Source organism: Lagenorhynchus albirostris, chromosome 10, assembly GCF_949774975.1.
Source record: "Lagenorhynchus albirostris chromosome 10, mLagAlb1.1, whole genome shotgun sequence".
NCBI lineage: Eukaryota > Metazoa > Chordata > Mammalia > Artiodactyla > Delphinidae > Lagenorhynchus > Lagenorhynchus albirostris.
In genome coordinates, this window is record NC_083104.1 from 41,771,232 (window position 1) to 41,785,025 (window position 13,794).

Here is a 13,794-nt window from a genome sequence, read left to right on the forward strand (position 1 = left end):
GCATGCCTGGAGCCACAGCCCTTCGGGGCAGCACCCAGCCTGGGATTGAGCCACACCAGGCCAGTCCACAGATGGACGGGTGGGCAGCACGACGGCTGCTCCCTTGTGTAGTGTGTGCATGTGTGTGTTGTGCTCAGTCTCTGGCCCTTGGTGTTTCTACAGTGCTCCTGGATGGAACAGAAACCTGAGTTTCAGAGGTTGTAAAGTATCAAACACAATTTGTAAAGTAAGCTCAAGAGGCTGGGTCCCAGCCGTCAGAAAATGTCCCCGGGAGTGCCATATCTGCTGCTCATCCTGGGATTTCCAAATTCATTCCTGGTGACAGCCACACTCCTGGGCTCCTGACATGTGCCAGGCGCATGTAGGGTGGACACGGGACTGAGGCAGAGATGTGATGAGGGTTAGGTTGGGGTTAGGCTGGGCCTGTAATAAGGAAGAACCTTTATATTCTATCACAAGTTAATCAGTAAAGGGATGTTGCCTATAAGCTTAAATTATACATAATGGCCCATCTCTGGGAACCCTGGCTCCCAGGTAAGGAGCATTAAGCTAAAATACCTTTGTTTAGCTCACAGCAAACATCCTGACGAGGCTCACCTGTGAATGGCTGCATCCCCGCACCCCCCCACCCCAGGCTGACCGGAACCAGGAAATGCTTGGCTTTACTCCCTCCCCTTTAGTATAAAAGACCCTGAATGCTAAGGCATTCATTAGGCAAGATGGTTCTCTGGGAGACGAATCCACCATCTTCTCGGTTTTCTGGCTTTCTGAGTAAAGTCACTATTCCTTCCCCCAGCAGCTCATCTCTAGATTTATTGGCCTGTCGTGCAGTACAAGCTTGGACTCGGTAACAAATTTGGGGTTGGGGAATTTTCCGGTAAGGCCCTAGCAGCTGCTGGGGACCACTTGTCCAGAGAATCTGCCCTTCAAAATTCCCCAAAGTGGCACTGGCTGCCCCAGTGCTAGGCAATTGGAACAAGGAATTGATATTTGGGAGCCGACGGGTTCCATACGGTAGGGTAAGTCACTCCGGTGCGTACAGCCGGAAACTTTATTTCCTCTCCATTTGGGGCTTTTTCTCCAAAATAAGCCAGTTTGTTTTGTATTTGAGTGGGGTACCCTGTTGGAGAGAGGAAAGAGTTGTTGGGCTTTTACCCGGTTCGTTTGCTTCTTTGGATGCTAGCGTTGGTATGTGCCATTTGTGTTTTGTTTGTTTTGAATTTCTGTCTTTAAAAATGGAGAATGTTTCAACTATCCCTAAAGAAAGTCCTCTGGGGCTTCCCTGGTGGTGCAGTGGTTGAGAGTCCGCCTGCTGATGCAGGGGACGCGGGTTTGTGCCCCGGTCCGGGAAGATCCCACATGCCGCGGAGCGGCTGGGCCCGTGAGCCATGGCCGCTGAGCCTGCGCGTCCGGAGCCTGTGCTCCGCAACGGGATAGGCCGCAGCAGTGAGAGGCCCGCGTACCGCAAAAAAAAAAAAAAAGAAAGTCCTCTGAGGTGTGTTTTGGATAAGTGATCTGATTACAGCCATGACCCATGAGTAGAAGATGATGATATTTTATTATAACATTGTGTGGCCACAGTACTTGTTAGAAACTCCACAAGGGGTTTAGGCAGAGTTATCTTGGGACCTGTGCACCGTATACTGCTACCCTTGCTGTGTTAATTACGTCGTTTGTGGTCTCCTGTGTTGGTATATGTAAAACCCCAAGACCAAACTTGAGGGTTTATTTAGATTTTCTGTTTGTTCTTTGGGTTTTTTGTTTCATTTTGTTTGGTACTCTTTCTCTATTTACAGCCAAATCAATTTTGTGATATTTAAAACTCTTAGTGATGTCAGATGGAGGCAAGGAATAGAAAAGGGGGGGAGGAAGACCTGTCTGTAGGACATTCCCAGGGAGAAGAGAAAGGTTCCACTTGGTTCCTAAAATCACCAAAAACCCCAGCCCAGAATGCCTCCCGGTTGGCTGATGCCAAGGCAAAAAGGCATCCTTTTAATTGTTAGAGATGATTAATTGCTATTTATGGTTTTATGGTGGCTTTTCTGTGAAGAAGTGGGGAAGAACGATGACATTCTTTACGTGCAAGTATTTGTGCTGTTACATCAGGGAAAATAAGAGAAAAAAAGGAATGAGAGTGAGGATAGGTTGCTTCAGACCTTAACTCCTCCAGCTGAGCTCGGGACTGCCCCTCCTTCTAGGGATCAACTAGAAAATCCTGTGTTAGTTCCTGGGGCACAGGGACCTGGTATGGTATTGCCATCTAAGACCCGACAGGGCACCCAGTTGGGGTGAGGAGCTGCTCCCGGGGCAGGAGTTTCCCTTACCCCGTTATCTCATAGGGGGCCTAAATGCCAACAGCCAGCCAGCTGGGTTTCTCAGCCTTGTTTATTTGAAAAAATTGCAACCCTCCTTTATAGGGAGCTCTCCTACACCTGAACCCACTTGGCAGTACCAACAGCTGAACCAAATTGGAACCCAATGAGGGAGGACTGCACTTATTAGAGCATTACTTATCAGTGCGTCTTGGCAGGGCTTTGAAAAGGGGAGCCAAAGCAAAAAGAGGTTGAACAAAATTCAGCAAAAAAACAAATGAAGACCCCTCCGAATTCTTGGAGAAGATTTATCAGGCCTACAGACATTATACTAATGCAGATCGTGTGGCCCCTGAAAATATTAGATTTGTAAATTTGACCTTTTTTACGGAGGGCAAAGTGCCTTATATCAGGAGAAAGTTGAAAAAATCAGAGGATTCATTTGAAATGAACCCTTCTCAATTGGTAGATGTTGCTTTTTAAAGTGTTCAACAGGGCTTCCCTGGTGGCGCAGTGGTTAAGACTCCACCTGCCAACGCAGGGGACACGGTTCGAGCCCCGGTCCGGGAAGATCCCACGTGCCGCAGAGCACCTAAGCCCATGCGCCACAACTACTGAGCCTGCGCTCTACAGCCCGCTAGCCACAACTACTGAGCTTGGGAGCCACGACTACTGAAGCCTGCATGCCTAGAGCCCGCTCCGCAACAAGAGAAGCCACCGCAATGAGAAGCCCGTGCACTGCAATGAAGAGTAGCCCCCGTTTGCTGCAACTAGAGAAAGCCTGCACACAGCAATAAAGACCCAACACAGCCAAAAATAAATAAAATAAAATAAAATTAAGAAAAAAATAAAGTGTTCAACAGGGAACAACAACAGAAGAAAGAAGATGCAAAATGAAACGCCACTTTTTTGGCAGTGGCATTGAATTCCCTGAAGGTGAGTAGTTGGGAGAGAGGTAAGTCACCGTTGAGGTGGGAACAGTGCACCTGCTGTAAGGAGGAGGAACATTGGAAAACAGGTTGCCCTAGGCTAAAACACAAGAAGAAAAACAGAGATGAGAGCCTCTCATACTATAGAAAGGAACACTGGTGAATGAAGAGGCCAGGGTCTCCCTTGGACTTGAGGTGCCTAATTCCCTACAGGAACCCCGGGTGAAATTGACAGTGGGGAATGAGATGATTAACTTTCTGATAGACCTCACCCTGAAGTTTTTCACCAGAACAGCTTGACATCCGAGTCCCACCAGAGCAGGCTTTAAGCCTACAGATGGTGCTCATGAAAACCCTAGGAAGGGAGACAGCTCTTCCCCCATGCTCCCCACCCTCCCCAGGTCAATGAAAAGGTAAGACCAGAAGTGTGTGCTAACGGCACCCCAGGGAGGGCCAGAAACACATGACCAACACGAATCCCATTAAAGGGTTGCTGGGAGGTGAGCGCCCTTGCCCGAGTGGTTAAAGGCACGGCCTGTCGCGGGCGCCGCTGGAGGGGCGCGGGCTCCGAGGGCACCATGAGACCCGAGGCAGCGGCCGGAGCCCGGGAGGCGCAGGGACGCATCTGTCACTGCCCTGGGGACGGTCCCCCGGGACCACCACTGCCACGACCGAGAGCCAAACACCATGGAGACCTTGGATCCTGACCCTCCAGGTTGCTGACCCCACCAGAACTGGAAGCCAGCTTGAGGCTGGGTATGACCAACAAACCTTTGGATCCCCATTTACCCATTTCTAAGCATCAAGAGTATCTGCAGAGTTCCGGGGAGAAGGTGCTGGCCAGTTTCCCCGTGCAAGCCACCATTCACTTCTATCACAATGAGTCCAATTCAGATGAGAAGGAGGAAGGAGCCCAGCCCTTCCGCCTTCAGTGTCAGGAGGCGCACGATGGCCCAGGAGGAAAGGGCAGAGACCGGCTGACAAACCCAGGATGGCAACCTGGAGGCTGCAGTGGCCTCAGTGGTAAGGGTTTGCTCTACCCCCCTGACTCTCCGGAGGATGCTGGGTACCCCTCATCCAAATAAGTCTGTCTCTCCTGCACCAGACCAACTCACATGTGCCCTATGGGACAACCCTTGGGGACAGACGCGCCAGGACACTTTGCATTTCAACTGGGTGTACAAGGACTTGACTTTCTCTGGCCAGCGCCCCACTCGTGGCAAGGACTCAGCTTTTACTAATCCTTCTCCTAGTGATTCTTTGTGCCTCATTTATACCTTTGAGAAAGGATTCTAGGACCAAGAGGTTTGCATCCACATGGATTGCTATCAGGCGGGGCCAACTTTCAAAGTATGTTCAGCAATGTCACTGTGCTGATCAAACAACAAATTATTCCATATCGATTAATAACCCACCCTCGCCTCTCACTTAACCTGAGACCCTTTATTTGGCTTTTTCCACTTTTGTAAAAATGATTCAGATATTGTCCAAGGCTGGTGTGGTTGCTTAGTGACATTCAGAAAAATAAAAACTTATTTATAAAAAGCACACAAACACACTGAATAATTTCCGTATAAGTAACACAAATAAAAAGATAAGGATCTGGGGGGGACCATTCTGGATAAAAACACATGACGCTTGTCTAAGGGCTGTGTGTATGAATAGGGAGACGAGCTTTAACTCTTAGTTGGGGACCGCTTGGGGCTTCCTACTTGACTAGAGTAACACTGTTTTCAATCAAAGTACCTAATGTAATATTATTTTCAGCTTTTTATACTTTGATGACCAAAGGAGTGTATTTGTCAAGGCTTTTTACTTAACTATTTTACATGTTGTTGTCTTCCCCGTTTCTACTTGAAATAAATATTTTGAGAGATTAAAAAAAAAAAAGGGACGCTGGGACAATCTCCTCTGAGGCAAGAGAATCACTTCTTCCATTGATAGACTTGTCAAAATACCAGCCAGTGTATTCAGAAAAGGGCAAGGTGAGGGCCGAAGAGTGGAGTTTCACTTGGACCACACCTCGGCTGGCTGGGAATGTAGTGCACAAGGAATTGTTTTGATCCCTGAGGCATCTTGGACACCGTGCTGCGTCACATTCATAATAGCGTCCGTTAGGGAGAGATGCCACCTTACAATGGATTCAAAAGTCAGGGGAGTTCCCAGGCGGTCCAGTGGTTAGGACTTGGTGCTTTCACTGCCAAGGGCACTAGTTCAGTCCCTGGTCGAGGAACTAAGATCCTGCAAGCCACTCAGCACAGCCATAAAAAAAAGAAAGCATATAATGGGGCCTAACCTACAAAAGACCATCCAGCAGGTCACTCAGAATTGCGTGATTTGTGCTAAAAATAACCCAAAGGTGGCTATTGGACCTCCCCAGATGGGGACCCAACACAGGAACCTGCGCCACTGAGGACTGGACTCAAATGCCTTGAGCTGCAGGAAGTCAAGTCAGCTGAAATGCACAAAGGAAGCTTTGAGTGAACCCCTTCCTGGGGACAGTGTGGGCCTCAGTGTGTCAAGAACGTGTCTGTCAAAGGTGTTTGTTGTGGCAATGTGGCTGATGACAGCAAGAATGACCCACCGATGGAAGCAGCTGGCTTCACAGCTCAAGGGGATTATCTTGAACCATCAAGGCCAAATCAGTGCTGCATGTGCACCTGTACCGAATTGTCACAGAGCTCACATTGCTTGCAAGTTTGCTGGGCTGAAGAAGATTGATCGTTTGGGGGACAAGCTGGAAGATGGCCCCCTTCTTAATCTGGGGATGCTGCCATCATTGATATGGTTCCTGGAAAGCCCATGAGTGTTGAGAGCTTCTCTGACTCTCCTCCTCTGGGCCATTTTGCTGTTTGTGACATGAGAGACAGTTACTTTGGGTGTCATCAAAGCAGTGGGCAAAAAGTCAGCTGGAGCTGGCAGGGTCACCAAGTCTGCCCAGAAAGCTCAGAAGGCTAAGTGAATATTATTCCCCGATACCTGCCACCCGAGTCTTAATCAGTGGTGGAAGGATGGTCTCAGAACCGCTTGTCCTAATTGACCATTTAAGTTTAATAGTAAAAGACTGGTTAATGATAACAGTGCATCATAAAACCTTCAGAAGGAAAGGAGAATGTTTTGTGGACCATTTGTTTTTGTGTGTGGCAGTGTAAGGTTCTTAGTTTTTAAACTCAGTACTCTTTAATTGGTTAAAGCCCTCCTTGAGGAAATTATCCCCTGATTTGGATTAAGGCATTGGAACTACATTCATCCTGGAGACCACAATCAACAGGGAAAACTGAGAAAGTGAATACTAATTTGACTTGGGATAAGGCCTTACCAGTTGCCCTGCTGTGAATCAGTGGCTCCCAGAAGCAGGCTTAAATAAGTCCCTTTGAAATGTTGTGTGGTAGGGCTTTTTTGAGGTATAAATTTTGAGGGCTTTTGAGGGCTTTTTTTTGGTATAAAATGTGATGGGTTGAGGTTCATTGTTTCTGCATATGGATGTTCAGTGTTCCAGCATAATTTGTGGAGAAAGTGATCACAGAGCAGATCCATTGGGATTGTGTGTGTGTTTGGATGGTTGGGCAGTGGGAGGGGTGATAGAAGTTACTGAAGGGCAGCGCTAAGGAACCCATCTGGGCACCAGGCCTTGAATGTCCAACCTTCCCACAGGCAGTGGACCATCGAGCAGGCTCTGTGAAAGAGAAAACCCTTCCGTGGACCTTGCCAGGCCTCCTGTGGCTACTGTTTAACATCTTGGGTGAAAATAATCTTTTCTTATAACCACTGAGGGTTCGAATGCTGCTCCAGGCAGGTTGTGCCAACGCAACCTATATTGATGGGTATATGGTGGGTGGGAGCCCCTGACAGCCTCGTGGACCCCTTGCTGTTGAGAGGAGCCGGGTAAGATGCTGCAACACCTCCCTGCCCAGCAGGGAGGGAGCAGGGTCTGGCAGAGTCTTCAAAGCAGGGTCCAGAAATGAGGGGGCAGGATTCGTTGTAGTCCTTGATGTAAGCAGGGAGGACGAAGCTGGGAGCGCGGAGGTCTGGTGATGTGGGGCCCGCTCTCCCGAGCACAGGCTGGCACCTTTCTCTCCGTCGTGAGAGGGCCTTGCGGGGGCTCTGCTTGGCCTTGGTGCCAGCCATTCTCCTTCTGGGATTTCTGTCCCGAGGAAATAATCAAACACGTGGACCAGGCTTTGTTTAGGACGGCAGAAAACTGGCAACAGCCTAAGTGCCTGAGGACTGATGTGATGAAAGACGTTCTAGGCTCATTCTCCCAGTGGAATGTTGTGCAGCTTCTTAAGGGGTGATGGGAAGGTATACGGTGCGGTCGAGAGAACGACGGTGAGATCCTGTTGGGAGAGAAAAGTGGGTTATAGGACAGTACATATGTACAATGGAGGCATTTTTGTAAATATTAGATGTTCCTGTGAACATACGTATCGTGTTGTTTACCTTAATACTTCCAGAGGCAGTTCCTTCTGTAACCAGCCTTTAATCCCTGCAGCTGTAGAGTCAGGGTTTTCTTTTAATCAGAAGTCCTGCCCTCCTCTCCCAGTGAACCGTTTTTCAGGTCCACTGCCAAGGAGCTAGGAGCTGGGGGAGGGATGTCCGAGGGGCTGCAGAGGAGGGGGCGGGACCAGCAGGAGAAGCAGTGGGGCAGCCGGGGTGGGGGACGCCCCCGCAGGCTGCCGTCTCTGTCCATGTGTCTGGCAGTGGGGGGCCTTTTGTAGCTCCGTTCACACGTCCTGGCTCCCCACTCTCACCGAGGGCCATTGTCTGCAGGTGGTTCCTTGGGAACCAGTGGGTTTAAAATTTGAACTAGTCATAATACCCTTTATTAAAATGAAAACTTAGGCTGAAGGCCACCGTATAAAACGGATATACATCCAACAGAGGTGCTCTGTAAAGGGAGCTGGTGGCCTGGGCTCGGTCTATCGGGGACCTCCTTGTCTCTACACATACATAGCCATCCCTTGCCTCATCTCTGAAGACAAAGGCCCAGAGGAGTATTCTGTGGTCCAGACAATCAGGAAGCAGCTGAAATTCCTCTGCCCAGGTGATCCCTCGTGGGCAGGGAGCAGGGCTGCTCCTCTCGCGTCCATCCTACACTCAGCTCAGGGCCCGGCCCAGAGGAAGCGTTTAGTAAAACAGCTGTTTGGTGTAATACCTCCACCCAGGTGGTGGGGCACCATCTGGGCCATGTCAAAAGCCCAAAGGAAGTGTGTGGAGGTGGGTGGCTGGCTGACTGGATTCAGAGGTGATGTTCAAAACGTTTAACCACTCAGTGGTCCAGACTCTGATCAGCTATTAGTTGCTACGATAGAAGTGGAATGGGGTTTCTGGCAGAGGGGCTGGGGCAGCTGAGGCCTTGAGGAAGGCGCTCAAGGCTCTTGGCATTGGTGGCAATTTACCACCCAGGATGGGCGTATTTAACGATCTTAACAACTGATGTGGCTGCATGTCGTCCATGGATGGAATGATGAGTAGAAAGACAAAAGGATAGAGGGACAGCTGGATGGATGGAAAGACAGAAGAGTGGATGGGTGGAAGGATGGAGGATGAGTAGAAAGAGGAAGAGGGATTCCGAGGGAAAGATAAAATACAGGAAGGAATGGAGGATGGATGGAAAGGTAGAAGGATGAATAGACTAGTGGAAAGACGGGAGGGTGGATGGAAGGCCTTTTGCACAGAGGTTAGGTGGGTTCCAGAGTAAAGCCCTGGGTGATGGCCTGGTTTCGGCTCTGGACACCCACAGGTAGTTTCCTGGTGCCCTACATCATCATGCTCACCGTGGAGGGCATGCCGCTCCTGTACCTGGAACTGGCAGTGGGGCAGCGCATGCGCCAGGGCAGCATCGGCGCCTGGAGGACCATCAACCCCTACCTCAGTGGCGTTGGTAAGTGGGTGCTTTCCAGTCCTCTCCCACCTGTGGGCCCCCAGACTGTGTTTTGGGCAGGAGAAGGTGACGGTGGGGGGAGTCCCTTGGCAAAGCTGCTGGAGCAAGGGGCAAGCATGAGGCCCCAGAGAGAGCCCTTGAGTGGGGCGGGCAGAAGGCCCAGGAGGGGTGCCATAGAATGTGCACTGAGAGGGGCCGGATTTCTTACCCTTGGGACGGTGACAGAGGGAGGATGCACACCCCCTGGGGAACTGATGCCACATTGCTTCTCTGGGGCTCACTTGTTTGCTCACTTGTAACAGGGAAACAGCTGCCCAAGAAAGGAGCTGTAGCTCAGTGTCCTGGCCAGCAGCCATTCTGGGAACCCGTATAACAGCTCCCTCTGTCACTGAGCACCTGCTCTGTGCAAGGTGCTGGCCTGTCTGTGTATGTGTGTGAGCTCATTTAATCTTCATCACACCAGAGCGGCTGTGGGTGCCGTTAACATCTCCAGTGCGTGGAGGCCGAGGCACAGTGGATGGCAAGAGGGGCACTGCTTTCCATCCTGCCTCCCCTGAGTTACTCTGAGCCAGTGTCCGGGGTGCCCGCGGGAGATCTTTGCCCGACCTGTGCGGCCCTCTTGGGCCGGGGCTCCTCTGCTGAACTTTGACCAGCAGTGGCCACGGTCTGTTCTGCTCACCTCTCCCACCCCCCAGGCAGAAAGGGGGACAGGAAAGTTTCGGGAGCAAGGAGGATGTGAACTTGGATGTGACTTAGTCTCAGATGCAGAAGAAATGTGTCCGGGGCCTCACGAATCACCTCCAGATCGAACTGCCTCCTCATCTTGAACGGCTGTTAATATTTAACACAGAGGTGTGTGGTTTTACAACTGGCCCGAGTTATCAATCACAGAGGCCTTCTCTGAGGCAGCATTTGCTGAATAGGAAAAATACCAGATGTTGGTGCCAATCGGGGATGCTCGTGAATGTTTAACAACCAGCTCGGTGAGGTGGGGTGGGGGAGGGGAAGGCCTGGTTGTAGCATTTACTGATACTGGTGGTGTAACTACTGCCACCACGGCCACCACGTCACCTTCTAAGGAGATGTCCCGGAGCCTGGGGTTGGGCAGAGCTGTGCACAGAGGCTCTCGGGGCTGGTGAGGGCCAGCTCCAGGACACTACTGGTTCCCTGCAGGGCTGACCAGGTCAGGGGTAGCCCCCATCCCCCCCACTCCTGACACACCTCCTCACGCCATGTTCCCCACCACTGCTGGGCAGGGTTTGGCACAAAGTGACCCAGCTTCAGGTGAGCCAGAGAGAGAGCAACTGTTATGTCTGGCATCAGTGACAAAGTGCTTCTCACACTAGGTGCGAATCCTAGTCGTGCCACATAATAGCTGTGTGGTCTTGGGCGAGTGCTGTGTCTCAGTTTCCCTCTCTGCGAAGTAGGCATAACATGGCATTTTACAACATCGTTGTGAGGACCTAAGCACATCAAAAGAACATCACAGGCCTCATGCCCCAGAAGATGGGGGGAGAGGTTGTGGAAGAGACTAACCCTTGGGAAGTGCTCGCAGGTGCCAGGTCACAAACCTGGTTTTGCCGTCCCAGGGCGGGCCCTGCAGGCATGTCCTGGGGGCTCTGGGCGGGACCCCTGCTGCCCCGTCCAGGCAGGCGGGGTAGGGGCCGTGCTCAGCACCCTCTGCGTCCTGTCCCTGCAGGCGTGGCCAGTGTGGTGGTGTCCTTCTTCCTCTCCATGTACTACAATGTCATCAACGCCTGGGCCTTCTGGTACCTCTTCCACTCCTTCCAGGTGAGCGCACCCGAGCAGGGGTCAGAGAGGGAAAGGGGGAGGGCAACAGAGTGCACACTGCCGGCACATGGGTGGAGCGTGGGGGCAGCAGCCTCGAGGGAGTCAGGAGCTGTCAGGAAGTGGTGCGAAGGGCTGGGGCTGGCTGGGCGCCCCCAACCAAGCGGAGGACTTCTGAGCCAGGGATCCATGGACCCCTGCTGTTGTGTGTGATGTATGTGCACATTTTGGGGGAACAGGCCCATGGCTTTCATCGGGTTCTCTCTGAAGGATGTGACCCCCCCAAAAATATTAAGAACCACTGCAGAGGGGGCCCAGGGGGAAACATGTGGAGAGAACTGATGGGGAAGGGCTCCACCCACTGAGCATAACAGTACCGGCCTCCCTCCTCTTCCCCCTTCCTGCCTCTCATCACTTGTCCTTCTAGGTTTCTGACTCCAGGCTGGGCCCCTCCTTTTCTCTACAAAAGTTCTCCTAGAAGGACCATTGTCACCCCTGTAACACAATAGTAGCTATTCCCAAGATTAGACATTTAAAAAATGCTGATGCTGATAGCTGAGCATCAGCTATCAGCAACCATAGCTGATGCTCATTGTAGAAAATGTGGAAGGAAATGGAACATGTAGAGAAGAGAGGACCCTAATTCCACACCGAGAGGTGGTCTTCATATCCAAAATGGCAACTTCCCGTCCACTGCCCATGTTCACGTCTTTTCCTCAGAGTCTGCCTTTCACTATCAGGGACCCCACTCCTGCGGCCTCCTCCCAGATAGTTAAAGAGAGGGAGGAGACAGGAGCTCACGGGCTGGATGCCTTACCCTTTGCCACTGAGCCAAGCCTTCATGGGACAGACCCTACCTCCAAGGCCCAAAAGCTAGATGGGGCCGGTCATGGACTGTGAACTGACCCCAATTTGTGAGGCCAGTATCTGGAGCACTTGGGCACAGCCTTGAATCGTTGGGGCCCCAAGGAATGCTTGGGTTAATGACCTCAATAATCAGGAGTCAGCATCTACGCTCAGAAGGTGCCACATCCACACCCAACTCTGGCTTCCCAGTCCACCCCACCCAGGTCATCTCACTGGAAAATGCCCTGTGCATGTCCCTGACAGGAAGGACTCTGCCCTGAGCATAGCTGTAGCCCCTCATCCTTTCCCTGGCTCAACCTAGAGTTCCATGAAGACTAGCCACAACCTTGCCTGTCCTCTGCCTTCTGGGTGGAGGGCAGCTCCTCTACTCTCCAGCCTGGTAACCATTTCCCTCCTCTGTGCTGGGCTGTCATGTATGGTTGGGCAGGTTGTGCACTGCACAATGCCATTCCAATTAAGGGGTTGCCATACATGTCTCAGGCACTATATGTCTGCATACTTAAGACAGTTTTCCAAAGGTGGAAGCAATGTGTCTTGTAACAAATCAGGATAATCTGACCATTTTCTAAAGGCAAAAATAAAGTGTCTCAAGTAAGGGAGTACTTTTTCCTAACCCTCAGAAGTGTGAAAATCAGTGATTCCTGAAAATCACTTGATTATTCATTCCAGCCTTCAGAGATCCATGGGCCTCTCCCTTATCCCCTCTGCCCTGGAGCCTCCTTCATGGTCACATCATAATGATAGTACCTGCAGCAACAGATACTCACTTGCTGTGGACCAGGTGGAGTCACAAGCACTTCAGAACTATTCGCTTGTGTGATCATCACCGCACTATATGGTGCTGACACAGCGCGTACCAGAGGCAGAGGGGAGTTGAGTAGCTGGGAGGCTGGATGCGGCAGCCTAGCCACAGGGTCTGTGCTCTTGTCCACCTCCCACCAGGCTGGGCTTTCCAGCTTTTCCCTGCGGGAGCACCGGGCTATTACAAACACAGATGCAGGGATCCCTGCCTGACCCACTGATTCAGAGGGGGAGAGTCTGGGTGCTGAGAATTGGTCAGTTTAAGTCCTTCTGTACTTTAAAGCTTCTCCATGTTGGCTGCTTGCTGGAATCACCTGGGGGAGCTTTTAAAATTCTGAGGCCCGGGCCCTACCCCAGACCAATGAAATCCGAGTCACTGGCGTTGCACCCAGGCATCCGAGTTTTTAAAGCCCCCCCTCCCCGCGAGTGATTAAGTCATGTACGTGTAGCCAAGGTTGGCAGTCAGGCTGGGCTGGGCTGGCAACAGCAGTGGTCCAGTGAATGGACCCAGTCAGTCCCATACGGGCCAGGCAAACCCAAGGGACTGTGGTCTGGGCTTCAGGTCCACAGGGACCCTCCCACGTGACAGGGGCTCGGTGCTGGCTGTCGCCAGACACCTCAGTTCACTCCACATGGCCATTCCTTCCACGAGTCCTCCTCGCTCAGCCGTCAAGCCCGAGTGTCTGTACAGGGCAACTGGTTTCCAAGAAGGTGAAAGTAACAGTTGCAAGGCCTTGGGATGCCAAGGCCAGGAAGTCACACAGCTTCACTCCACTGCTTTCTGTTGATCAAAGCAAGACACAGGTCAACCCAGGTTCACAGGGAGGGGTAGTGGATGCCACCTCTCAAGAGCAGGAATTGCTGGTGGTCGCCTTTGGAAATATTTTAGGTGGAAGCTAGAAACCAGCTCTTATATTCTAGCAGGTGAGGGGCCCCCTGTTGCTGCCAGGGGTCCTACCAGCATGGGCCCCAAGCACTTTCCAGATGACAGACCTGGGCTCCAGCCACCCATGGGCAGAGTGGCCCTGGCCCATCAGGGAGTGATGCCGTTGGAGCTCATTTCTGTTTCCTGTGAAATACAGGGATTGAACCCAATGGGGTTAGACTTGCTTCTGTCAGTGGAGAGTTTTTGTCTAATGAAATCTGATCAACGAGGGGCTGGTCTTGGCAGAGCAGAGGTGGGACCCCCCAACTCCCTTCCCGCTCCAAGCCA

At 51.6% G+C, this 13,794-nt stretch overlaps 1 protein-coding gene and 1 pseudogene across 2 annotated transcripts in view; both read left to right on the forward strand.

The window, feature by feature from the left end:
- The first annotated feature begins 3,819 nt into the window (after positions 1–3,819).
- On the forward strand, positions 3,820–4,326 carry LOC132527087 (protein ripply3-like; annotated as a pseudogene).
- A 4,401-nt stretch (positions 4,327–8,727) lies between these two features.
- The window catches only part of SLC6A20 (solute carrier family 6 member 20), a 30,870-nt gene continuing 25,803 nt past the window's right edge, over positions 8,728–13,794 (forward strand). For both annotated transcript variants that reach the window (XM_060162172.1, XM_060162171.1), the window contains exons 1-2: positions 8,728–9,125; positions 10,825–10,916. In XM_060162172.1, coding sequence (XP_060018155.1) covers positions 8,954–9,125; positions 10,825–10,916 — 264 coding nt within the window. In that variant the 5' untranslated portion in view covers positions 8,728–8,953. The remainder of the gene's footprint in view (positions 9,126–10,824; positions 10,917–13,794) is intronic.